Source organism: Aspergillus puulaauensis, chromosome 3 (assembly GCF_016861865.1).
Source record: "Aspergillus puulaauensis MK2 DNA, chromosome 3, nearly complete sequence".
Lineage (NCBI taxonomy): Eukaryota > Fungi > Ascomycota > Eurotiomycetes > Eurotiales > Aspergillaceae > Aspergillus > Aspergillus puulaauensis.
This window is the reverse complement of record NC_054859.1, coordinates 4,254,131-4,278,828: the sequence shown is the minus strand read 5'-3', so window position 1 is coordinate 4,278,828 and position 24,698 is coordinate 4,254,131. Positions and strand designations below refer to the sequence as shown.

At 52.1% G+C, this 24,698-nt stretch overlaps 12 protein-coding genes and 1 non-coding gene across 13 annotated transcripts; 8 read left to right on the top strand and 5 right to left on the bottom strand.

Annotated features, from left to right (window-relative positions):
- Window positions 1-78: 78 nt before the first annotated feature.
- APUU_31675A (thioesterase family protein) lies at window positions 79-945 on the top strand (the record flags this gene model as incomplete). The annotated part of the gene is made up of 1 exon (XM_041702905.1): window positions 79-945. One exon carries the CDS (start codon window positions 79-81, stop codon window positions 943-945), a length of 867 nt encoding a protein of 288 aa, XP_041555644.1.
- A 380-nt stretch (window positions 946-1,325) lies between these two features.
- Window positions 1,326-1,470, bottom strand: APUU_t30016S. Its single transcript has one exon. It is a non-coding gene; the product is annotated as a tRNA-Arg (tRNA).
- A 1,707-nt stretch (window positions 1,471-3,177) lies between these two features.
- On the top strand, window positions 3,178-4,908 carry APUU_31674A (sugar porter family MFS transporter; the record flags this gene model as incomplete). The annotated part of the gene is made up of 5 exons (XM_041702904.1): window positions 3,178-3,202; window positions 3,249-3,563; window positions 3,617-3,712; window positions 3,759-4,189; window positions 4,240-4,908. 5 exons carry the CDS (start codon window positions 3,178-3,180, stop codon window positions 4,906-4,908), a joined length of 1,536 nt encoding a protein of 511 aa, XP_041555643.1.
- A 344-nt stretch (window positions 4,909-5,252) lies between these two features.
- APUU_31673S (uncharacterized protein) lies at window positions 5,253-6,593 on the bottom strand (the record flags this gene model as incomplete). Its single annotated transcript, XM_041702903.1, has 2 exons — window positions 5,253-6,404; window positions 6,462-6,593. The coding sequence occupies 2 exons, from the start codon at window positions 6,591-6,593 to the stop codon at window positions 5,253-5,255; spliced, it is 1,284 nt and encodes a 427-aa protein (XP_041555642.1).
- A 462-nt stretch (window positions 6,594-7,055) lies between these two features.
- Window positions 7,056-7,928, bottom strand: APUU_31672S (uncharacterized protein; the record flags this gene model as incomplete). Its single annotated transcript, XM_041702902.1, has 1 exon — window positions 7,056-7,928. The coding sequence occupies one exon, from the start codon at window positions 7,926-7,928 to the stop codon at window positions 7,056-7,058; it is 873 nt and encodes a 290-aa protein (XP_041555641.1).
- A 348-nt stretch (window positions 7,929-8,276) lies between these two features.
- On the top strand, window positions 8,277-10,999 carry APUU_31671A (uncharacterized protein; the record flags this gene model as incomplete). The annotated part of the gene is made up of 3 exons (XM_041702901.1): window positions 8,277-8,361; window positions 8,414-8,561; window positions 8,614-10,999. The coding sequence occupies 3 exons, from the start codon at window positions 8,277-8,279 to the stop codon at window positions 10,997-10,999; spliced, it is 2,619 nt and encodes an 872-aa protein (XP_041555640.1).
- Window positions 11,000-11,309: 310 nt separating this feature from the next.
- On the top strand, window positions 11,310-12,815 carry APUU_31670A (uncharacterized protein; the record flags this gene model as incomplete). The annotated part of the gene is made up of 1 exon (XM_041702900.1): window positions 11,310-12,815. One exon carries the CDS (start codon window positions 11,310-11,312, stop codon window positions 12,813-12,815), a length of 1,506 nt encoding a protein of 501 aa, XP_041555639.1.
- Window positions 12,816-13,146: 331 nt separating this feature from the next.
- APUU_31669S (uncharacterized protein) lies at window positions 13,147-14,947 on the bottom strand (the record flags this gene model as incomplete). Its single annotated transcript, XM_041702899.1, has 4 exons — window positions 13,147-14,125; window positions 14,193-14,269; window positions 14,335-14,849; window positions 14,920-14,947. The coding sequence occupies 4 exons, from the start codon at window positions 14,945-14,947 to the stop codon at window positions 13,147-13,149; spliced, it is 1,599 nt and encodes a 532-aa protein (XP_041555638.1).
- Window positions 14,948-15,311: 364 nt separating this feature from the next.
- On the top strand, window positions 15,312-16,367 carry ADH1_3 (zinc-dependent alcohol dehydrogenase; the record flags this gene model as incomplete). The annotated part of the gene is made up of 1 exon (XM_041702898.1): window positions 15,312-16,367. The coding sequence occupies one exon, from the start codon at window positions 15,312-15,314 to the stop codon at window positions 16,365-16,367; it is 1,056 nt and encodes a 351-aa protein (XP_041555637.1).
- A 568-nt stretch (window positions 16,368-16,935) lies between these two features.
- On the top strand, window positions 16,936-18,399 carry APUU_31667A (putative protein kinase; the record flags this gene model as incomplete). The annotated part of the gene is made up of 5 exons (XM_041702897.1): window positions 16,936-17,162; window positions 17,211-17,557; window positions 17,621-17,931; window positions 17,987-18,155; window positions 18,203-18,399. The coding sequence occupies 5 exons, from the start codon at window positions 16,936-16,938 to the stop codon at window positions 18,397-18,399; spliced, it is 1,251 nt and encodes a 416-aa protein (XP_041555636.1).
- A 419-nt stretch (window positions 18,400-18,818) lies between these two features.
- tpcJ (oxidoreductase tpcJ) lies at window positions 18,819-20,710 on the top strand (the record flags this gene model as incomplete). Its single annotated transcript, XM_041702895.1, has 5 exons — window positions 18,819-18,992; window positions 19,037-19,188; window positions 19,237-20,212; window positions 20,273-20,481; window positions 20,524-20,710. 5 exons carry the CDS (start codon window positions 18,819-18,821, stop codon window positions 20,708-20,710), a joined length of 1,698 nt encoding a protein of 565 aa, XP_041555635.1.
- A 49-nt stretch (window positions 20,711-20,759) lies between these two features.
- AYG1_1 (alpha/beta hydrolase family protein) lies at window positions 20,760-22,258 on the bottom strand (the record flags this gene model as incomplete). The annotated part of the gene is made up of 6 exons (XM_041702894.1): window positions 20,760-20,859; window positions 20,902-20,975; window positions 21,017-21,149; window positions 21,197-21,948; window positions 22,002-22,076; window positions 22,121-22,258. The coding sequence occupies 6 exons, from the start codon at window positions 22,256-22,258 to the stop codon at window positions 20,760-20,762; spliced, it is 1,272 nt and encodes a 423-aa protein (XP_041555634.1).
- A 675-nt stretch (window positions 22,259-22,933) lies between these two features.
- ugd2 (putative UDP-glucose dehydrogenase Ugd1) lies at window positions 22,934-24,672 on the top strand (the record flags this gene model as incomplete). Its single annotated transcript, XM_041702893.1, has 4 exons — window positions 22,934-23,156; window positions 23,209-23,561; window positions 23,610-23,741; window positions 23,806-24,672. The coding sequence occupies 4 exons, from the start codon at window positions 22,934-22,936 to the stop codon at window positions 24,670-24,672; spliced, it is 1,575 nt and encodes a 524-aa protein (XP_041555633.1).
- Between the last annotated feature and the right edge of the window lie 26 nt (window positions 24,673-24,698).

The window sequence follows — 24,698 nt, the reverse complement described above, 5'->3', positions numbered from 1 at the left end:
TGCCAAGATTACAATATCATCCTGGTATAAAGCAGACCGACATCCCCCTGAACAACCGACCACAGCCAAACAATCACCATGCCGTCTCTCAGAGACCAAATCGCCGTTAAGCCGGTCGATGATTACTATGTCTCCATTCTCCCTCCCACACGCATGGGCGATCTCGCCAACTGGGCATACGGCGGCAACATCCTCGCGGTAGCCGTGAGCGCCGCCTACGCAACCATCACCACCGCCCATCATCTGTATTCCATTAGCGGCCATTTCGTGCGCCCTACCAGTCCAGTACACAAACTGATCTGTCGCGTCGAGCGCATCCGCGACACTCGGACTTTCCAAACACGACACGTGCGCTTGTATCAGAACGGACCCGGGGGCGAACAGTTATGTCTTATTGCAACGGCGGATTTCCACATCGAGGAACCTGCCGAGATGGTTCGTTACTCCGCGCATCCGCATAAGCAGGGGATATCGGTGGGTGAACCTACGATAGAAATAACACCGACGCTCGAAACCGGCTTATACAGAAACATCGACCCGTTCATGCAAGTCCAACCACTCCCAACCAACTTGAACAACAAGGAGGACAATATTCCAGATATAATTTCCACCGAGCGCTTCCGGATAAATGGACCCCTCCCTACGGAGGCAGACCAAATCGCCGCTCTCGCATTCTATATGGACCGCGGGCTCGCCTATATCCCGGCGAACCACTCCGGCCGCAGCCTCCTCGAAGCGAGCGCCTGTGCAACTCTGGATTTTGCACTGCGGCTGGCGACGCACAGGTTCGATTTGGGTGATTGGCATGTGTCTGAGAAAAGGACTTGTCGGGCGGGTAATGCGAGGGCGCTTAGCGAGGGGAGGGTCTTTGGGGCGGGTGGGCGGTTGTTGGCGAGTATGACGCAGGAGACGATTTTGCGTCCGAAGGAGATATCGAGGATTTGATTGTTGTCTTTGTAATACTAGAGTTGTTTCAGGATAAAATAGAAGGTCTTAGTGACTTCGTAGAGAATAGTAAAGTGCTAGTGAACTGTTTTGGCTGTGTTGGTAATCTGGACCTTGCGTTGTGTTGTGGATGGATATTCACTCACATATCCCAGCCACTTTGCAAAACACCACAACATCGCCAACTAGATATTATCACTCGCTTCTGAATACCTATCTGACCATGAAATCAATTAGAATCCATCAGTCTTAAGTTCAGAGCCCCGCTGCACTACACTCATCCCCATCCACCCATGTAAGCTTCACCACCAAGTAATACGCCATCAAGTAGGACAACAAAGAAAAACACCCGAATAAACCATCCAAAAACCAAAAAAGAACAACCAGGACAGGACTCGAACCTGCAACCGTAGGCTTAGTGGACAGTTTTTTTCGCACGTTTATGGTTGATTCGCAAGCTCACGAAGTCCAGAACATTACCAACCAAACGCGGACGCCAATGCTCTACCATTGAGCTACCCGGCCGTTGTGTTGGGAGTTCTACCTTTGAGTTGTTTATTAGACAGCTTTCTGGGGGTTGGGCACGTGAGTTGGTGCTCTGGTGGTTGCACTGTTGTCTGTGAATACCGTTGGGTTGGATGGTTGTACACATTCTGATAGGACTCGCTCAGTCTCTGGATATTGTGTTTTCTGATATGAACACCACCCCTCCTCCATTTTTTTCACGTTTAGACTGTTTTGATATCATTCAACTACCCAATACTCAGTGGTTGATTGACCTTCCCTTTGTATGTGTTGTATGCAACGTCGACAGACTACCACGGACTTTGCAGGCTACTGTCTTCTAAGTGTACTAGACACATATTATGTCTTGACAGTCCTTTTATTTTCTTTTCCTTTTGTCCTATTTATGTTCCCAACAGGGAGAGCGAATACCAAGTCACCTCCAGGGTAGACTACATTGGCGCACCATGTATTCATAACTCTCTGCATAAGATGAGTGGCTATTTCATAATCTTATTATTCATCAACACAACATCTAGAAAGCTTCCATCTATTAGAAGTAAGGTAATTACGATGTATTCCATGTTGGAGATAGCTGGGTAGCCACCAGCCTTGCAAGGTCTTTTGGTGTAGTGGTCTAGCGTCTCATCACTCCATACACCAAACAGCCTCTGGAATCTCGTCCCAGGCAATGCGGGTTAATCTGTGTGAGACTATACTTGCATTTATATCTCGGCAATCAAAATAATTGCTTACATTGTCTGAACTAGAGCTGAGAAGTGAGAACGAACCAAAGACGTCGCTCTGCAGTGGAATGTGGACGCGGGGTATTGCACGCCTTACAGTCTCAATCAAGGGCGCACTCGCAGTATTTTGGCTTAAATACACCAAGCAAATCTATCTGTATTAACACGGATATCAAACGTAGTGAACTGTTAGAGCTCGGCAAGTCGAACTCGACGTCGGACCGAGTCATTGTGGACTGTGGACTGTGGATAGGTGGGTCTCTCCAGTCTGGGGAGACGGATACGGGGTAACCAAGGGAGTCGCGACAGGATAAACTGATAAACTGATAAGTCTGTTAAATGATAAATTCCGTTCGTTCATTCCCGAGTCAAGCTTCGGAAGGCATCGCTATAGACCGATCGGCGTCCACCGTCCAGCTCAACTCGAGCTCGAGCGAAGCGAACCGGTCGGAAAAATGCAAGCAAGGATGAATGGCCGGTTAAATTCATAAATTGCGCTTGCAGCGTCGAGAACATTCGCGGGATCTGCATTAACCGGACACACAGAGGGAGTTTAAACAGCCACTGACCAGGATCTTGCCAGCCACTGTGTTAGCTGCCGAAGCAATTACCCGTGCGTTCATTAATAAGTATGCTGCTGGCACGGTGTTCTACTCTCGGCGATGTATCCCTTCACGAAGGCTGCTCCGGTGGAGAAGCGATCTTCAAGACTTCAAGACAGGGAGAGAAAGATGGCACCACTTCGGGTAAATGCGAGAGGCAACAGAAACAACCGACTGGACTGCGAATCTCCACCGTGACGCCAGCCAGCCAGTCTCCCTCCGCAATCCCGCATTCTACTTTCTTGTTGTGTTTCTCCAGCTCGGTTGCATCGGCCATGCATCTTTGTGCCGAGATGGTGCGAGGGACCGCCATATAAAAGGCTCATGCCCCGGGGCCATCTCGGGGTCTCCAGATTCTCCCCCGGGTTCACCGGCTCACCATGTTTCGCATCACGAATATTTACGGTAGGCCTTTCGACGCTATTCGCTTTCACTGTAACTGACCAGTCAGTCCTCGCTGCCTTTGGCACGATAGGCGGCGCCCTCTTCGGTTTCGATGTCTCGTCTATGAGCGCCTTCCTGGCCACCCAGCAGTATCTGGACTATTTCAACAACCCCGACTCGAATCTGCAGGGCGGTATTACGGCGTCTATGTCTGCGGGCTCGTTTGCCGGTGCGATTGGTGCGGGCTTCATTGCTGATCATCTTGGGCGTCGCATGAGTTTGATCATTGCGTCCATGGTCTGGATCGTCGGTGCCGTTGTGCAGTGCTCTGCGCAGAATGTCACCCATCTTGTTGCTGGCAGGGTTGTTAGTGGTCTTGCTGGTATGTTACCCTACAACTCATTCACACTGGCTTTGAGATTCTGATGATTGTAGTCGGCGTCACTTCCTCCCAGGTCTGCGTGTATCTCGCCGAACTGGCCCCTGCGCGGATTCGCGGTCGCATTGTCGGAATCCAACAGTGGGCAATCGGTGAGTCTTAACAATCGACTCTTATGTATCCAACTAACTCCTGCAGAATGGGGTATCCTAATTATGTACCTGGTTTCCTGGGGCTGCGGCAAGGGCCTGGAAGGCCCGTCTGCATTCCGAGTCGCCTGGGGTGTCCAGGCTGTCCCCGGTCTCATCCTCGGCGTTGCCTTGCTCTTCTTCCCTGAATCTCCCCGCTGGCTGGCCGGTCAGGAACGGTGGGAGGAAGCCCTCGATACTCTCGCTGCGATCCACGGAAAGGGAAATCGCAACGACCCTGTTGTCCAGGTGGAGTTTGAGGAAGTCCAAGAGGCAGCCCGGCTTGCGCATGAAGCAAAGGACATCTCCTTCTTTGCACTGTTCGGCCCTGGGATCTGGAAGAGAACTCTCTGCGGTGTCAGCGTGCAGGTCTGGCAGCAGCTGCTTGGTGGGAATGTCGCCATGTACTACGTGGTCTGGATCTTCCAGATGGCCGGAATGGTACCTCCACTTACCCTTAACCCTTAGTTATATCTGCTAATAATGTACAGAGCGGCGACACATCCCTCTACTCCTCCATCATCCAATACGTAATCTTCCTCGCCACAACCGGCGTCATCCTGCCCTACATCGACCGCATCGGCCGCCGCCTGCTGCTCATCTCCGGCGCAATCCTATGCATGATCATCCACTACGCCATCGCCGCCGTCATGGCCGTGCACGGCAACCCCGTCGACGAAATCAACGGCAACGCCTCCCTAAAGTGGGAGATCTCCGGCGCGCCCGGCAAAGCCGTAATCTCGCTCTCCTACATCTTCGTCGCCGTATACGGCTTCACCTGGGCGCCCGCGGCCTGGATCTACGCCTCCGAGGTCTTCCCGCTCAAGTACAGAGCGAAAGGCGTGGGCCTGAGTGCCGCGGGCAATTGGATCTTCAACTTCGCGCTGGCGTATTTCGTGGCGCCTGCGTTTACGAATATCCAGTGGAAGACGTATATCATCTTCGGGGTGTTCTGTACCGTGATGACGTTCCACGTGTTCTTCATGTACCCTGAGACGGCGCAGCGCTCGCTGGAGGAGATTGATCTTATGTTTGATTCGGATGTGAAAGCGTGGGAGACGACGAAGATTGATTCGAGGTTTGGGGAGCAGGTCGAGAGGCATAGGAAGGGTAGTGTTGTTGCGGAACATGCGGATGTCTCTCATAAGGAGAGGGTTTAGCTGCTATCTATGTTTAACCGTCTAGGAAGTTACTGCAATTACATCTCTCTATATCATCCCTCTATATCATCCCTCTATATCATCCCTCTATATCATCCCTCTATATCATCAATAGTACAGCCTTTTTTAACCACAGCCAGCTATGCTCCTACAGTACATGTCCAGAACTGTTCTGCTCATATTGATCAAGGCCCCTTTTCCGATGATCCTTATCTTGGCCTCCCAGTAATTAGCAATGGTATGACTGGGATTGTTCTCAAGATGGGGACAGCCGTGCTGGTAAGAAAGAAATATCTGAACACTAGTGAGAAGCTCCAAGTTGCATATTTCAAAGGCTAAAACAACTATGCTATATAGATCTTGTTCATCGCGGGCGCATCTCTCCAATTTGCCCCCTCCTTCCCAATCACCTCTGCATCGTGGCTAAACAGCCATTTCCTCCGGTCACCGTAGCCCCAGAAAACCGGATTCTCAGCCGCATCGAGCGCCATCTTCTTGTCCCGAGCCTGCTGCTCCTCCCCATCATCAATGTGCAAGATGTATTGGTGCTCGCGCGTCTTGGCCTGCACCAGGCTGGCCCTTGGCATGCGGATCTCCTCGTACTGCTTCAAGGCCCGGGCCATGTCCACATCCTGCTGGAGCACCTCACGTAGAACTGCAGCGTCCTCAAATGCCTGTGCAGCTCCCTGAGCAAGGTAGGGGAGCATGGGATGACAACTATCACCAAGTAGCACAACCTTACCGGAGCGATGTGTCCAGCGCGTCAGGTTGGGCAGATCACACAGGCGCCATTTCATGAAATCCCCGGTCAGTGCACAGAGCTTCTGGACCGTAGGCTCCCAGGCCGCAAAGCGGGTGCATAGTTCGCTGTTATCGCCCTTGACAACCCAGACCTCGTCCGTGGTCTCGTTGCACGAGGTAGCGCAGACGACGATGTTGTACATCTCGCCGTTGCGGATCGGGTAGCCGACTAAATGCGCATCGGGGCCGCACCATGATGTCGTGCAAGGGTCGAGAATGAGATGGGCGAGATCGGGATCGGCTAGCAGCTTTTCAGCGGGAATAAGGATTCGGTATGCAACGTCTCCAGTGTCGCGAGGGATATCGGGCCGGCCGGTGAGCAGCGGCCGGCATAGAGATTTGATGCCGTCCGCTCCGACGACAAGGTCCGCCGTGAAGGTTTCGCCATGTTGAGTAGTAGCAGATGGAGCATCGAAGTCGTATGAGACAACGGCCTTGTTCGTCAAGACTTTGACCCCGGCCTTGTTAGCGGCATCAAGCAGGGCCGCGTGTAGGTCGGCGCGGTGAACTAGCCAGTATGGCGCTCCATGTGTCTCGGCAATATTGTTGAAGGGAAGATTGAAGATCGTGCTGCCATCCTTCCACCGGATGAAGTGGTATCGCTGAGAAGTCGACTTCTTCATCCTCTCCAGGTCAACGCCCCATCGGATAAGGAGGCGGCTAGAATTAGGAGGAATCCTAATGCCAGCTCCAGCCTATAGGAGTCCCATGCGTCAGCCAGTGCCCTCGAACGAGACGCAGCGGGAACTTACTTCTGCGAACTGGGGGGCTGAATCGATAATAGTCACCTTGTGACCGTCGGTCTGCAAGGCCAAGCCAGCCGCTAGACCACCTAGGCCAGCGCCAACGACAAGGACATTCAGCGATCTGGAGGCGTTTGGCATTGTGAAATGTGTTGCTGTTATGGAAGCTTTGTTAGCACCGTGGTTGAGATGGCTGATCTGTTGCTCTGGGTGAGATGGTTTTATAACCATTTGGATAGCAATGTGAGCTGCAGGCCACTGCAATGCTGTTTGTGCCCACTATGGGGAAAGAAGCTGGAGGGCGATGTGTTGTTCAGGCGCCCGTCGGATGTCTGCACCCGACGGAGTCATGGTTCCGCCATAGCCATCTGTCTCACCCGCGTGGTTGAAACGGTTACGAAGTAGAGTATGGGAGGGATGACGATGATCAGGTATACTCCGTTGGGAACCTAGAATGTTTGTGTGATTCTACGGGCAAGGCAGATATGCGTTGCGGCATGAAGATTCAGCAGCACTGCCGAGCTCACAATATTCATGCAACAATAGGAATGGCAAGCAAATTATATGGCAATGTTCCTACACGTTGCAAATCTATGTACAGTTCTATCTACTCAAAAAGCTAGTAACAATGTTACAAAAGTCCTCAAACCCATCGATATAGGGAACATGTCCAGCAGATTTTACAATCTTTATCTGCACAGGGACCTTCTTTCCATAACTGCGAAAACTATCTTCCACAGCATTGCGCATATCCTGCATTTTGATCGGCAAGTCCGCATCTTTCTCACCAGCAACAATGAGAGCCTCATCACAGCCTTCCCCGACGCTAGGATATAGAGGCCTGAGATCAAAGGAGGGGTGCCCAAGTGCTGTGCAACACGCCTCAAGCCCTGCAATCGTAGTAGTCGCCATCGACCTTTCCATTCTCGCCGTTTCTTCCGGGTGCTTTGCCATCCATTCCTCGCCAAACCACCGTTTGCGAGTGACGGCAAGGTCGTCTGCGACTGACCCTGCTTCTTTGACTGCACGTGCCCTCGCTGCAAAGTTGTCTGTGATGCCTGCCATGGCTGGCGACATTGCGATCGCGTCCGATACAATAAGTTTGTTCACTATGCCCGGGTGGCGCGATACAAAGTACACGCCCTTAATACCGCCCATGGATACTCCTATCCAGGCATGCAGCCTGCTGATACCGAGATGGTTTAAGAGGAGATGCACCTCGTCTGCCATGACGTCGAATGTCATTGATGATTGCTCGGCCTTCGATGGTGTGCTGGAACGTCCATGACCCGGTTGGTCGTAGCGGAGGACTCGGAAGCCGCGGTCTTGTAACACAGGCACAACGCGGTCCCAGGAGGTCAGGTCCTCCGCCAGGGAGTTTGAAAGAAGGATAATGCGATCGGAGATCCCAGGTGACAGCGTATAGGCCATCTGTCGGCCATTGGGGAGTGTGAAGATTTCGGTCGTGTATGCCATACTGTTTGTAGCTGTTTAATCTCGGTGTTGGTGCAGCAGGACGAATCGAGGGTAGAAATGACATGGACCGGGTCTTTGGTATTGACTTTCTGGTAAATGGCTAAAGGTCTGCCAGCCAAGCGTTGCGGAGGAATGACTCCGACCCACGGCGTAGCGTGGAGTAGTGGCGTACCAGGGGTGGCGCTATAGGTAAAGGTGGGCGTGGGCAAGGCCGGGGGCCCGGGGAGATGCCATGCGGGGAAATGCCCGAGGAGCTGGTTCCGGGCTGGACGATAAGTTCCTCTTCTTCCCTCCCTCCGTCGCATCATTGACTCCGGCTGAGATTTCGGAGCCCTTGTCACATACGCGATGGCTGACCCATCAACAGCAAACCCACCGAAGCGACGGCTCAGGAGGGTACCAGGCGCGTCTCGGAAGCGATCGGCGCAGAGCTGTAAGTCCTCTGCATCTCTCACTCGAAGAAGCGCTAAACAGCTCGGAGTTAGGCGACTTTTGTCGAAAGCGACGTTGTAAATGCGTTCCACGACCGTCAGGGCACGGCTGTGTCATGTGCCATGAGCATGAGGTTGACTGCTCCTACGTCCTTCCACGCAAGACCAGGTTTTACGGCAGCTTAGATGACTTGAGTGACAGGTAAGCTTCCCGCAGTGGGTTTACTTGGCTGTCCACACCTAACAGACGACAGATACAAGTGCCTGGAGGCCATCGTACATGCGGCATTTCCTAATGCTGATGTATCCACCGTGCCGGGGCTCCTCAGACTAGGAGAACGCATGGGATATGCCATGCCAGACTTTTCACAGGGTAACACAGTAGGGATAGAAGAGCTGGTGAAGAATACAATTGCGGTAGATGGCGCTCAAGGGGCTTCACTACCACAGGCGCACCCTGTCACTAGTCAGGATGAGAGAAGAACATCTTCTGGCCCAGCACCTGGACTTGGTCCTGGTACGGAAGCGTCAAGCGGCCTCATCAGGGATACAGCCGGTCGGAAGCATTTCATCGGTCCATCCGGAAGTCTCCAGTTTCTGGGCCAGCTCCGACGCTTGATTCTCACCTCGCGCACTGATGGTGGCCACGACCGGCACGCGCCTAATCGACTGACTGCTACCTTTACGGACGAAGATGCGGCTCAAGCTCTTGAGGCAGATAACAACCAGGAGGAGCAACCAGGAATGTCCCCTGCTCTTAATGGCGGTGGTGCCGGTGAAAGTCCCCAGTCGCATGCGTCTCTAGGCTCATCTCTGCTCCGAGACTTTGCTAGTATCCCCAACGGGGAAATTGAGGAGATCAGAAGACAGCTTCCGCAGCGATCGGCGGTCGATTCACTGGTGAGGGTGTACTTCAGAGATATTCATCCGGACTTCTCATTGTTTCACCGGGGATCCTTCGCAGAGGAGTATGAGACGTACATGTCTTTGGCGCCAACGGGTACGCAGTCTCCCTCAGCAGGCTGGCTCGGCTGTTTGCATATGGCGATTGCCTTTGCATCCATGTCTAGTGCGAACGACCTCCCCCCAAATGTCGACTTCAACTCCCTCTCGCGGCACTGTGTGAGTCTCACGAGACTGCTGCTGCCTCATCTAGTCGCCAAATGCGCCCTCACGAATGTCCAAGCCCTTCTCCTGCTGGCGCTGTTCCTACACAACCATAACGAGCGCAATGCAGCATGGAACCTCGTGGGAACCGCCAAACATATGGCCTTCTCTCTGGGTCTGCATCGTGACACCGACAACCAAGCACATTTCCGGCCTATGGAGAGAGAGGCGCGAAAGCGAGTCTTCTGCACATTGTATGGTTTCGAGCAGTTTCTTGCATCCAGCCTGGGGAGGCCAACCGGGCTTTACGAGTTTGAAGACGTGGAAATCGTTCCTGCCCACGAAGCTTTGCTAGATGGAGGCGAGGATGACGATGACACGACAACACTCTCCCTGGAGCTGCAAGGTATTCTGTCACAAGCAAGAGTATCCCTTGCGGTCAAGTCAATGCCTATGACCAGCGACCAAGCCAACAGGGACAGCCTGGCCAGCCACGAACATGCTTCGAGGGAGATCCTGGGCGCATTGAATCAGTGGAAGAACCGGCTGGCCTCACGCCATGCGTTAAACATGCCTTTTATCGGCGACGCCGACGACATCTTGTGTGAAGGCGCGCAGGAGTCGCCACGGATGTCATTGCAGGAACTGCGAACAATGATGGGCTGGCAGAGCCGGCGCCGGCTTCGGACTGCGCTGGTGCTGCAGCTCCAATACAGATATATCGGCCTCCTAGTAACAAGGTCTGCCTTGCTTCTATATGTTGCAACCGCGCCCGCTAGGAGTGCAAGTGAGCGAGCGGAGCTCCCCGACGCTCAATCCTCAGACACCCCAGGTGAACCCCTGTCGGATCTGTGCATAACGCACGCTGTTCAGCTCTGTCGCCTAATCTTGCTTGCCGACTCTGTTGGACTGGTGAACGGTACCTCGGCCATGGATGTCTTTTATGCCTATTGCGGTGTCATGGTGCTTATCCTACGTTCACTACGTGTTGGTATCTCCGCCAGCCACCATCACGACCAACACGAGGCACGCCTACAGATGGAGCAGCGTCGCCTCATTGCGGAGACGAGGGAAGTGCTGCTGCGCGTGAAGAAGTGCAGCACGATGACTCGGTTTGCACGCGTGGTAGCTGCGTTCGAGGAGGGATCGAGGCCAGATCGATCGCATCGCGTCGCTCCTATAGACAACCACGCCCCAGTCAATGGGCACCCGGCTATGGAGGCAGTGAATGCGTTGCCAAGTGACCCGTTCCACTCCGTTGAGCAACTCAGTAACCCAACCGCCGAACAAGCAGCGGTTATAGATCCTACTATCGACTCCCTTCGTGTCTCCCAACAAGGACCAGGTACGGGAACAATCGCAGGGCTCCTCGACACCACAGATCCCTCGTGGCAGTCTAGCTCGCTGACCACATTTGACGGGCCATCCGAGGCAAACAGTTGGATGGTGGATTCTTTCCTCGGCCTTGACGGGACGGGCGCTGTCGACTGGAATGATATCGAGACACTCCTGGCACGAAATATTGGGCAATGATGTATGTAGAATACTTGTATTATTTAGACACTGGGCTATTACGAATCTTACCTCTTCCTCCCGGATCCTGACGTTTTTCTATCGGAACCACACATCCGTCGGAGTCCTCTCACCCCCACGCCACACCCTCCTCCCCACACACGAGCTCCAGTCATCTCCAAGATACTAGTTAATCGAATGCAGGATAGGTCAAGCATCCGTCGAAGTGAGTCCCGGATTGACGCATCCTGCCATTCCTTTAGAAGGCTGTTTTCCTCTGGTACGCTGAAGCAACCCTAGACATCCTGCCATATTCCATCGTTGATGAGCCATGTATCCATCAGTCAGTGACTCGTATCAGCTCGGAGAGCCCCTACAGCTGTGTATTGGAGGCAGCTACCAGAACTCCAAGGGCAATGGCATGTTCCCTGTCAAGAACCCCATGACGGGGGTTACCATATACCAATGTGCCTCTGCATCGCTCGACGATTACGCTGCCGCCATTGATGGAGCACATTCAGCCCAGCGGTCCTGGGCCGCACTTGGCCCCTCAGCACGGCGACTGATTCTCCTCAAGGCGGCCGATATCATGGAGACGTACATCGACAGCGACGCGCCAGAGATTCTATCGGCCGAGGTATCAGCGACAAAAGGATGGGTGAAGGCCAACATCCTTTCCACAGCCGGAGTGTTCCGCGAGAATGCAGCTCTAGCGACACACATCAAGGGCGAAATCGTCCCCGCCGACCGTCCCAATACCACGATCCTGGTCGAGCGACAGCCAGTCGGTGTGGTCTTCGCCATCAGCCCCTGGAACATGCCCGTGACACTGACCGCGAGGGCAATCTGCTGCCCGTTAATCTGCGGCAACACAGTCATACTCAAGCCGTCCGAGTTTAGCCCCAAGTCCCAGCATCTCGTTGTCCGTGCACTGGCTGCAGCTGGACTACCGGCCGGATGCCTGCAGTTCCTGCCCACCAGTCCTGCCGAGACCCCTGCGGCTGTTGAGTTCACCGTCAAGCACCCGAAAGTGAGCAGGACAAACTTCACGGGCAGTGAGCGGGTGGGCCAAATCATTGCTGCATTATCGGCTTCCGTGTTGAAGCCATGCGTTCTAGAGCTGGGTGGAAAGGCACCCGTCGCTGTCCTGGAAGACGCGGATATCGACAGCGCCGTTGAAGCAGTCGCATACGGTGCTCTGTCCAACAGCGGACAGATATGCATGTCCACGGAACGGGTGATTGTTCATCGCTCGGTGGCCGCTGACTTCAAAGCGCGACTGGTAAAGCGAGTCGAGAGCCTGCGGGTAGGAAACCACATGGTGGACTCGAGCGTGCAGCTGTCAGGTCTGTTCAACGCCTCATCTGCCGCACGCGTGTTGGATCTTGTTAAAGACGCCGTTGCGGCCGGTGCTACACTCCTAACAGGCGATATGAAACTCCACGGACCATGCGATACGATTATAGTCCCCCATATCCTGGAAGGCGTTACACGCGACATGGACCTCTTCTGCAAAGAATCATTCGGCCCCGTCCTGTTTGTATCCGAATTTGATAACGAGGAAGAGGCCATCTCACAGGCCAATGACTCGGAGTTTTCCTTGTGTGCGAGTGTCTTCTCCCGGGACGCTCTCCGCGCAATGGACACGGCCAAGCAAATCCGGACGGGCAGTTGTCATGTCAATGGGTCGACTGTCTATATCGAGGCGCCGCTTCCGAATGGGGGTGTTGGTGGTGCGAGTGGGTATGGTCGGTTTGGGGGCATAGCGGGCATTGAGGAGTTTACGGAGAGGCAGATTGTTAGTCTGGCGAGGCCGGGGATGAAGTATTCTTTTTGATGTAATTTTCGATTTAAAGTCAATATAGTTAATGTTCTTCTCGTGAATCTTTCAGGAGAATGCCTCTCATAAGAGACGACGTAGCTTATAGAACGGTGTTGGAATAGACCTACGACGGCGATGTAAAAGAGCAGAAATAACCATGACAGCAGGGGACTTTATCTGCCATTTCATCTCTACTGTAGAGGCACTGTACATGAAGGCTCCTTGTGAACTTGCCTCTCAGATATCATCGCCTAGAATGGGCCATTGGTAGGGCGTATCTTCCTGAATCTTTGCTTTACAAGTTGTTCACTAACCCTAGATACTCGATAGCTCTCCATGCATGCTTCTAGCCTCTACTCCAGCCCGGATCCCCTCCCTTGTCCCGAATCTCCTTGCCTCGCCAAATCAAAATTCCAATAGTAAAAGGGAAGAAGAAGACGGTCAAAGCAGCAAACAATCCAAATGTCGACGTCATCCCCATCTTTGCAATCATCGGCTGAAGGAAAAACGGAGCCGTGTAGGAGAAGATATTCCGAATCAGATTGAAAACCAAATTCGCTTCTGCGCCTTGACGAGGATAGCACTCAAGGATATATGTTTGACTACCGGTCTCGTAATTAGCGCGTTGATCTTTAGTAACAAGGGGGATAGGATGTTGGCCATACACGACTGTTGTGGCAATCTCGATGCCAAATATATAGACCGCCTGTCCAACCAACGGCGTAATCCACGCATTTCCAAACTGCAGGGATGCACCGAACATGATCAGACCCCCAGGAACAGTGATGAGTGCTGGCCAGATCGCTTGCAGCCGATACTCGGGCTGCCACTCTCGACCTTGCTTCATGGTGTGCTTGACTATAAAATCAAGCGCAGGTCCAGCGTACGCTTCGCCGACAAGAGCTCCAATCAACCCAGAGAACCCAGTCAGACCGACATCCAGCACGGAGAAGTTATAATCGGCCTCAAACACAAGTGGGATCTCAGCTGTGATACCAACATGCATCATATAGGCAATGCCGAACCAGAAAGCCGATAGCATAACGGCCGGGTACTTGCAAAGTATAATAGGACGGGTGGCGATGAAGAAGAAACTATGATTGTTCTCTTCACGGCGTTTGGGAATATGAATGCCGTATCGCGCCCAGAGGGTTGGTTTCTTGATCTCAGTCACGGAAGAATTGGTATTGGCTGCTTCTCGGATGTAGATTGTCTCTGGCAGGAAGAAGACCTGCATGATGAAGCCTGCGCCCATGCACACGAGGGGGATCCATTGGGATGCTCGCCACCCTAGATTTGGGTCTTCTATTATGGGGCCGCCGATTCTGTCAAGCCGTCTGGTCAGGTTATGGTTTGGCTGGAGAGAAGAATAAGGTATGTTAAGATGCTTACATTGTGCCGAGGAAAGGCGAGACTACAATTGCCAGGGTGGAAATGCCGATCTTCTTCCCCTTCTCGTGTAGGAAGAACTGTAGGGCCTTATTAATATGCTTCCAGAACTAGTAGAATGCACCCTAAACGCATAGGCACGTACCATATCTCCAATACTGGCTGGACCAAGTGTCCAGAATGCCGAACCACCCGCTCCAAGAATGACCCGACCAACAATGCAAGCCGCATACGTTTGGGAAGTGGCAACAACAACAGCTCCAACCATAGCAATAGCATTGCAAGCAAGAAGCACGGGTCTGCGTCCCAGAAAGTGACTGAGCGGACTCCACAACCATGGCGCCACGCCATAGAGTGCAACAGGTGTGTTTCCCAAGTAGACAGCTGTAGACTTGGACACACCTAGAGACTTTGCCACAGGAACAGTTCCCGTAACAAGTGTGGTCACAGCGACGTAGCATATCAGTGCCAGGTATGATATCGTGAACATGGCAGCATGCTTGCGCAACCAGGACCAGTTCAGCGGATCGGTGGGATCATCAGATGGCTGGGGCATTAGAATAATCCCGTCACGCATCTTGAGGTTGGGCGTGGTGGAGGCGTCATCCTTATGCTGCCATGCATCCTTCTCTGTGTCCAAAGCCATGTCTGGATCTAAGTCTAGGAAGCATCAGCTCGCCTCAGTCCACATCATGCACTTGCGTGTATGGGAAAAATCATGTTGACTCACGCGGGTTGTTTTTGGCCTTCTCGTACATGGTAAGACGTTTGTAGATCCAACTTCTTCGGATCCAAGAGAGCAGCAGTGCTATAAAAACAAAACGAGCGGAGTCTTCGTCAAACCTGCGTTCCAGCAACTCGCAAGCGAAGCGGATGACTGCACCCACTCCGGAACCATGCAGTTGGCGAAGTAGCCATTGGACGCCAACTATGGGGAAATTCCGGGGTTTGGGGTTGACTGTCGGATCGTTGTCTCCGACACAACAGACGAACCTTGGAACCGACGTCAGACCTCCAATTCAATAAGTTAAAATGGCTTAGCCTAGCGCAGCCTCGTTTCAATAACCAGCTTCGTTGGAGCAATAATCGAATTTATCCTCCTTCAAACACTGACTGGCTACAATGGGTTCAATCACTCCCCCAGAAGTGTCCCTCGCGGCAATCCAAGACCAGAAGACAAAAACCATCTCTGTTACGCAACGACAAACTCCAGTCCCCATCGGTACCCAGGTCCTAGTCAAACTACATTATTCCGGAGTCTGCGCCACAGACCTCCACCTGGCTCGCGGGAACATTCCCTACCTACAGCCCAAAGTCTCAGTGGGCGGCCATGAAGGCACCGGTGTAATCGCCAGTCTCGGGCCCGAAGCAGACACGACAAAGTGGCACATCGGCGATCGGGTCGCGGTACGCTGGGTACATATTGTCTGCGGAAAATGCGAAGTCTGCACGACAGGCTATGAGAATCTATGCCGGAGTCGAAAACTCGCAGGGAAGGACATCGAAGGCACATTTGCCGAGTACGCTATTGCCGACAGCTCTTATATGGTTAGGCTTCCGGATGGAGTGTCCGACGCCGATGCTGCACCGATCCTATGTGCTGGTGTTACTGTTTACAAGGCGCTTAAGATTGCCGGCCTGCGCATGGGGTCGTGGGTGGCCATCGCAGGCGCTGGTGGAGGCTTGGGGCATCTTGCTATCCAGTACGCACGTGGCATTGGCCTCAAGGTCGTCGCCCTTGACATAAACAAAAGAGACCTCTGTTTGAGCCTTGGAGCGGATGTCTATATCGATATATTGGAGACGAGGAACTGTGTGTCCGATGTCATCGAGGCCACCGGTGGTGGAGCTCACGGAGCACTAATCTGCGCCTCCTCAGCGCAGGCTTATACCGACGCCATCGGGTTTCTAAGACAGACTGGAACCCTCGTCTGTATCGGTCTCCCGTCAAAACCTACAACTCTGCCGTTAGGGCCTGCAGACTTTGTTGCTCGCGGTATTAAGGTTCTGGGTACATCCACTGGAGACCGGCAGGACACGCTGGAGGCGCTTGAATATGTAGCGAAGGGTCAAGTAAAGCCACAACTGATTGAAAAGAAGCTGGGAGATATCGATGATATCTTGAAGGAGCTTGAGGACGGGACAGCGCAGGGCAAATCTGTTATTAGGATAGCATAACGCGCTAGAATATTCAGGGTTTAACAGAGCAGATACCTTCCCGGAGTATATACATCCTTTGCATACCCCAATCTAAATCCTACATGCTCCCTGTTCCTTGCGCTTGTTCCTCTAGGCCACGTTGTAAATGTAGCCGACTCAGCCGAGCTTCTTCGCCTCCTCGAGCCACGCATTTAACAACGTTATTTGTTAAGAGTTTACTGCCTTCTAGTATTATCTAAATTAACCGCGTTAATAAACATAGTATAGCTTTATATTTTTCTAGTGAATTCAATTTCTTTCGAGATAAAATTACTAAATTTCTATCATTTCAACGCTCCTACAGTACATGTCCAAGTGCTCTGCTATTAAAATATTATAATCACAGCTTACAGCCCCTCAACAAACAAATCAGAAACTGGGCCATTTCTGGGTTCTCAACCTCTGCGAACGGACGATCAGAATAAATGGGTTTATTGCAGTGGTTGCCAAATCGGTGTTCTGCTGTTGGTCTGTGCTCTCTACGCGTATCGGACCCGCCCTTGTTTTCAACACGACAACACCAGTTAGCAACTCACCATCTCTGGCCATGTACCGCAGAAAAATCTTTCAGTCCATCCCCTGGAAGCCCTGCCCCATCCCGGCAAAATTACTCCCAACGGCAGATCTGGTTGAGGAAGAGCACACGCCCCATTATAAGCCGCAGCACTTTTACCCCGTACGTCTCTATCAGATCCTCAACAAGAGATACCAAATCGCCGCTAAAATCGGTTATGGGACGAGTTCGACTGTATGGCTAGCGCGTGATCTCCACCAGTATGTGATTTCTCAATAATATACATTCCTTGTCTTACCCTGTCTTAGGTGGCCATGGCGCCCGCCCCGATATGTGGCCATCAAAGTCAACGCAAATAACTATGCCTCTAAAGAATCTGCAGAGAAAGAGCTGCGCATTACTGAGCACATCACAAAAACAAACCCACAGCATGAGGGCCGCAATTTTGTCGCTACCTTATTAGATTCATTTCGCCTTTCTAGCTCGGGCCGCAGCCATATTTGCATGGTGTTTGATGCGCTTTGCGAACCGCTGTGGATGCTGAAGCACCGATTTGAGGGAGATGTCATCCCTCTTGATGTCCTGAAACCGGTGTCGAAACTCATACTAGAGGGACTGCGGTATTTCCACACTGAATGTCACGTTATTCACACAGGTCTGTATCCCTCTGTAATCCGTATATCACCATAATCTGTATATCACCACTAACGGACACAAGACCTCAAGTCCGATAACATCTTACTGGCGCTCCGCGACCCATCTATCCTAGAAACAGTTGCACTAGATGAAATGAACAAACCCTCTCCACGGAAACAACTCGACGGTCGGGACATATACCTATCCCGAAATCACTGGGATCTGTCACCCGATCAACTGGGTCGCTCCGTAATAACGGACTTTGGGCTCGCCGTGCGTGGTGATGGGCCCTTGAATAGCCACTCGATCCAGCCAGAGGGATACCGTGCACCGGAAGTGTGGCTCGGGAGTGAATGGAGCTATAGTGCTGATATTTGGAATCTGGGGGTTATGGTAATAGACCTATGATTATAATCGCGATTAATTATTGCTAATATATGTCTACTAGCTTTGGGACTTGTTCTATGGCCGTGGACCCTTTGATATACCATCAAACTTACGCGGTTCAGATGAAGCAGATGAAGCCCATCTAGGCCAGATTATTTCCCTCCTCGGACTCCCTCCACCTGAACTCCTCAGTCGTGGTAAAGAAACATCTCGATATTTTGATGCTCAAGGTATGCCAGCCGTACCTATAAGAGTATAAACAGCTAACCATTAATAGGACAATTCAAATTCCCGGAACTGATTGGAAAGAAGAATCTGCTGTCTATGGCGAAAGATATTGATCATGACGAGGACATGCCTCAGTTTGTAGACTTTATTTCTAGAATGCTGCGCTGGAGACCTGAGGATCGAAGTACAGCTGAGGATCTGATTTCGCATCCGTGGCTTCTGCAGACTGAACTTGGAAATGGATAGAAGGCTCTATAGGAAGGAATTAATTTTATCGCAAATACGGTCCAATATCCGAGGCCGTATTCAACAGGCCTGTGAATATCCAAGATCCACACAAGTGGGACGAACCCCGGGCCGTTCCTGGGCCAGCCCCTCTTCTCCACGATTTTATTATATTTGGTATTCATGTGCTTCATTAATATAACGCAGCCGAGGGTTGTTTCTTGTATTCCCCTGCGTGGGTCAGAATGTATGAGTCAGTTGCTGGGCGAGAGGGGAAGCAGTCAGTCAGTAGTTGATTGATTGATTGATTAATTTATAAAGGATCTACAATGAAGCTCTAAACGAAAAGTTAGCCATGGGATTGAAACTTAAAACAGGTCTGGTCGTTCCCAGGTTAACAATTATAATCTCGTTCGCTATTTCGCGGTGACTTCGTCAACATGGCGCGGGTTGCAGGGTTATTCGCATACTGTTTAGCTACCCTCGCATTAGCAGCGTCCTCACTCGCTCAAGATAACTGCGAAAACAGTCCTACCTCACGAGGATGCTGGGGCGAATACAACATCTCAACTGATTATCACAGTATCACGCCGGACACAGGGGTTACGCGGGAGGTAAGTCATTCCAGTACCTCAAACTTCGTACTAAGACATGATAGTACTGGTTAATCGCAGAGAATACAACCCTCGCCCCCGATGGCTTCGAGCGACAAGTCCTTGTCATGAACGGGACCCTACCCGGTCCCCTAATCGAAGCAGACTGGGGCGATGAACTCGTTATCCACGTCACCAACGGCCTCGAGCATAACGGGTGAGCATACAAACCCACTTTACTGCTCTAGCATCAATAACAGTGTAGGACTGCCATCCACTGGCACGGCATCTGGCAACGCAACACCAACCCCTCGGACGGCGTGCCCGGCGTAACGCAATGCCCCATCGCCCCAGGCCAGACATTCACGTACCGCTTCCGCGCAACGCAATACGGGACCAGCTGGTACCATTCGCATTTCTCGCTTCAGATGGGCGATGGGCTTTACGGGCCTGTTGTTATCCATGGGCCCGCGACGGCGGAGTATGATGTTGACCTAGGGCCTGTCTTTCTCACGGATTGGTACTGGAAGTCGGTGTTTATTCTTTGGGAAGAGCATACGCGGTATGGAGGGTTTCCGGTGCGAGCGAATGCGGTTCCGCCGACGGGGCTGTTTAACGGGACGAATGTTTTTGGGTGTGGGGGTGCTTGTTCTGGCGATGTGGAGAGGTCGGTGAGCAGTGTGCAGAAGGGGAAGAAGTACCGGATTCGATTGATTGATCCGTCTGTGGATGGGTGGATGAAGTTTACCATCGACGGGCACAAGCTTACAGTTATTGCTGCGGACTTTGTGCCTATTGAGCCGTATGAGACGGATGCGGTGATTCTGACCTCCGGCCAGCGGTATGATGTGGTTGTAGAGGCGGATCAGGAGGTTGGGAATTACTGGATGCGCGTGCTATACCAGACTGCGTGTAATGGACTGGATATCGACAATGGTGATATCAGGGGGATCCTCCGGTATGAGGGCGCTGATATCACAGACCCAACGACGTCGCAGTGGAAGATCAGCAACTCATGCGGCGATGAGCCGTACAACAAACTCGTTCCCTATGTTGAGAAGACAGTAGGGAATGCGGCAGCGCAGAAGAATCTGAATGTGGGCTGGGAATACGACCTGCCTGAGCTTTTCTTCCACTGGACGCTGAACTCGAAGGACCTGACTATCGACTGGAGCAGCCCGACGGATTATCTGGTGTATCAGAACGAATCGGTGTTTCCGACAGAGTCGAATGTCTATGAGGTTCCTAACAAGAATCAGGCACGTTATCCTACTCTACCATAAGCCCTGCTAACCCTTTAGTGGACGTACTGGGTGATTCAGGACGTCGGTCTTGTCAACGCCTTCCACCCCTTCCACCTCCACGGACACGACTTCTTCATTCTTGCACAGGGCCTGGGACTCTACACACCACTGGTCAAGCTGAACCGCGACAATCCTCCTCGAAGGGACACTGCCACGATGTCTGGGTCGGGGTACCTCGTCATTGCATTTGAAACGGATAACCCAGGGTAAGTCAGCTTTCACTTTGGAGAAATTGCTAACATGCCAAGGTCCTGGTTGATGCATTGTCATATTGCATGGCACGCGAGTCAGAGTCTCGCGCTGCAGTTCGTTGAGCGTGAGTCTGAAATCGGGATGTTGATTGAGCCGATGGTGGATGAGTTTGAGAGCGTCTGTGACAGGTGGGATGAATATTTCAAAGATTCTATCTATCATCAGGATGATTCTGGGATCTGATATCACCAATTAATTAAAATTATCTGCATACAAAAAGTCCCCTGATCAATCAGTTCTTCACATAATCACACCCCAGAACATCCTCTAGCCATTTGTACGCTGCCCCAAGACTGGCTGGATATCCCATATGAGGAAGGCCAGGGTAGAATCTACAATATCAGCACAGTACACAAATAAGGAAGTTGACTTACCTTCCTTCCTTAGGACTCCCATGGCTAAACAGCAGGTGGCAGTCTTCAATAGGTACTACACCATCGTCGATACCCTACACTGTCAGCTTAGCACAAGATAAAGAGCAGCACCTACATTCAAAAGCAGCAGCCTTGTAGAAGACAAGTCCAGAATGCCCGTCTCAAGAAGAGAAAACTTCTTCTTCGCCTCCTTACAGAATTCCGCAGGATCGTCATAGCCATACTTCTTCGCCCAGGAGCGGATGATCCTACACAGTTAACCACGACCCGATGATACCAGAACAGAGACACATACGGAAACGGATACTCATGGTCCTCAACCTTGGCCAACCACTCCTCATCCAGAAAATAATGCGTCCCGGGCCCATGCCCAATACACCCCTTCAGCCGAGCCCGATGCGTATGCGCAGCCCGAACAGCATAATACCCACCCGCACTCAGCCCCCAAACAGCCACTTTCCTCATATCAAACACGCCCAGGGACCGCATGTACTCAAGCACACTACTCCACAGCCGATCCGCGGACTCCGGGTCAGATGGGTCAGCAGGGGAATCGCCCGTCCCGGGGATTTCGGCAATCACGACGGCCCATCCGCGCGCTGTGATCTCGTGCGTGCGCTGGCTGTTATCCGGCCTGTACCCGTCGAGACCCGTCATTATCAAGACGGACGGGACGGGACTGTGACTACCGGGGACCGTATCCTCCGGAACACGTATATAGATCGGGATACGGGGCCCGTCTCGCCCGGCGCGGTGGGTGTGCGGTATAACGTGCTCGGTTAGCGGGTTTCTCCAGACGGATGTGGCGGTTAGGTATGCGGCTTTCTGTCTGGTGAATGCTTTTCGTTTTATACTGGTGTCTCGATCGTCGGGGCTGACGTATGGGAAGCGCGAGATGCGGTATACGACTGCTGCGCGCCGGAGCAGGTCGGATGCTGTTTCGCTGTCGCCGTTGTAGAATGCCATGGACGCTTCGTGCTCGAGGGATTTCGCGACCGGGAAGAATGTTTCTGTGTATGTGTCTGAGTATGCGTCGTTTATGTTTTCCTGTAGTCAGCTATTAGTAGTTTATCGTTATTTCCTGTTGCATGAGGGCGTACGGTAATGAGGGTCTGGAAAATCGGCTCGAAGTCCTCAAGCTTGCCATCGTGGAATGGGTAGACTGATTTCTCGCACTGAATTTGTTAGCATTCCCTTTACCACTTTGTGTGAGATATACCGCGGCCCTCCATTTCGTCTCCCACAGCAGCTTGGTGGAGCCCTTGTGCGGAGAGACAGAGTCGAACTTCTCCCCTAGTATCCAGCGGCTGCCGCCTTCGCCTCCCTGCGGTGAGTAAGTGCTCAACCCGAGTCCCATATTCGCTGTATCCTATAGACTATGGAACTCCATGCCGGATCATTCAGCCGGGGAGTCAGGTTCAAATATCCAAGTATGAGAATGACGTTGTGGCGTTCCGGAGCACCCGAGCCGACACCCTTAGTATAGGCATTATAGCAGTGCTGGTGAACTTTATCACGGCGGTCCTAGCGCATCTAAACCGTATGGCCGTCCAATGGTGTTGTCCGTGGAGGTGTCAAGAGAGGACCGTTGCACTGGGAAAGCTTGGTACGGGTTTAACCATGGATACGGAGATGAACCATGCGGAGTTTTCACCCGCCATTCACTATCAACATGCCATGAGTGGTAGATGTTATTTGTAAGAGAGGGGTGGCCATTGCGTTTCATTGCAACTTGGAGAGTTTATTCCGTCAACTTCACAGACGTCACCACGCGGGTCTATTATGTATACAGCTGGGTTCCACTATTAGAAGCAAACAACAAATAAAATACCTAGTTAGATAGACGTGTTCTAAATAAATCCACGCCAAGTATCCCATTACGTCTGCAACGTGCACGCCGCGCAATACTCGGAGAATTGCCAGCACACAAGTACACACACTGGACAGTCTGACCGCCAGTTGTTTCACTTAACAAACCTCATCGCCCAGCTAGACGATTCCAAAATGACATTGAACTGGTGGTATATTCGCAATGCTGGTATTAATCCCCATCGTCGTCGTCCTAGCCGGCATCGCCCTGTTATATACGCACCGCCGGTATAAAGCTTCCAAATCGAAAGAGCCGTCCCGGGTTGTGGTCCAGGGGCATACGTTTTCAGAGAGTGTTGAGCAGAAGCCAGCGACCGATGTGAGAAAGACGGGGAATAGGATTGATACTGTCCGGCAATGCTGCGTTGTTGGTGCCGGGCGTGTAGGTGAGTCTGGTTCCGAACCTACATGTAGGTTTGTATCTTCTAATCAGGTTAGGAGCTATAACGGGGATTGTCCTCGCGATGCAGAATCCAGACGTCCAGTTCTGCATTGCTGATAGTGACGAACGCATGATAAAGTCGTGGAACTCTGATAGTTTGCCATTGTACGAGCCTGGGATAGAGGAGGTCCTTTTCGACGACCAGTCTCTCAGCGTGAGAGAAACCGATGCTTCGACTATGACTGAACAACCGGATTCTAATGGCAAATATACGTACACAAATATCGAGGTCGACTCCGTCCAGCGCCGCCGGAATCTATCTAACCTGACTTTCTCAACCAATGTCCACGCCGCCGTTGCCGCGGCGGAACTGATCTTCTTATGTGTCGAGATGGAGAGAAGCGGATTTGTTCGTCCTCACCTCTTTCTTTCTTCGTATACTAACTAACAATAGCAGAACGAACCTCCAGTGACTCACACATACCTAAATCCCACCCTCCAGACAATCGCCCACGCATCAACAGGACACAAGATCATAGTGCAGCGCACAACAGCACCATACGGAACGACGCAGTATATCAAGAACCACGTACGTCTCCTCCCATCACACCATCCAAGAAACTCCTGCTAACATAGCTACGCTACTTGTCTAGTTAAACCAAATGTCCTCCCCAAACACAACATACACAATCCTCGCAAACCCAGACTTCACCCTCCCCGGCTCTACCCTCTCTGATACAGTACACCCGCAACGCGTGATAATCGGGCACATCTACACACCCGAGACATCGACAGAGAGTATAACAGCCTTGAAGAGACTGTACACCGCCTGGGTCCCGGAGGAGCGCCTCGTCACGATGGACGCCTGGTCTGCGGAGCTGGGCCAGATTGCGAGCAAGGCGTCGCTTGCGCAGCGGGTTGTGGAGGCTAAAACTGTGGGGATGTTATGTGCGAGGACTGAGGCGAGTGTCGGCAATGTAGGGTGGATGGTTGGGTGTGGTCTTGATTGTGGGGGTGGGACTGGGATTGGATGGTTACGGAGTGATGTACGGTGTTTTGTTGGTCTTGCTGGGGAGTTGGGGATGGGAGAAGTGGAGAGTTATTGGAGGGGGGTGTTGCGGATGGATGAGGTGTTGTATAGGAGGGGTGTTGAGGGGTTGGTTAGAGGCTTACCAGAGGGTGGTAGGAAGGTTGCTGTTGTTGGTTTGGGGTGGGATATTGCAGCTATTCTTACAGAGTTGAGGAGGTCTGGGGCTTCAGTCAGGGTGTGGGATGGGTCTGCTTCGAAAGAGCAGGTTCATGATCTGCTTCAGGCTGTGGATTCGGAGATTACAGTAGCAGATTCGTTAGAGGATGCATGTTTGGGATGCAGTGCTGTGGTGGTTCATGGCCATTCGGGAATTGATCATGGGGCATGGCAGACAATTGCTGATCAGATGGAGGAGCCAAAGATGCTGTTGGATACTGCGGGAGTGTTGGATCGAGCAAGGGTACGGCAACTAGGGTTGAGGGTTCTGTGATACAACATACAGAGCCCAGTGCCGCA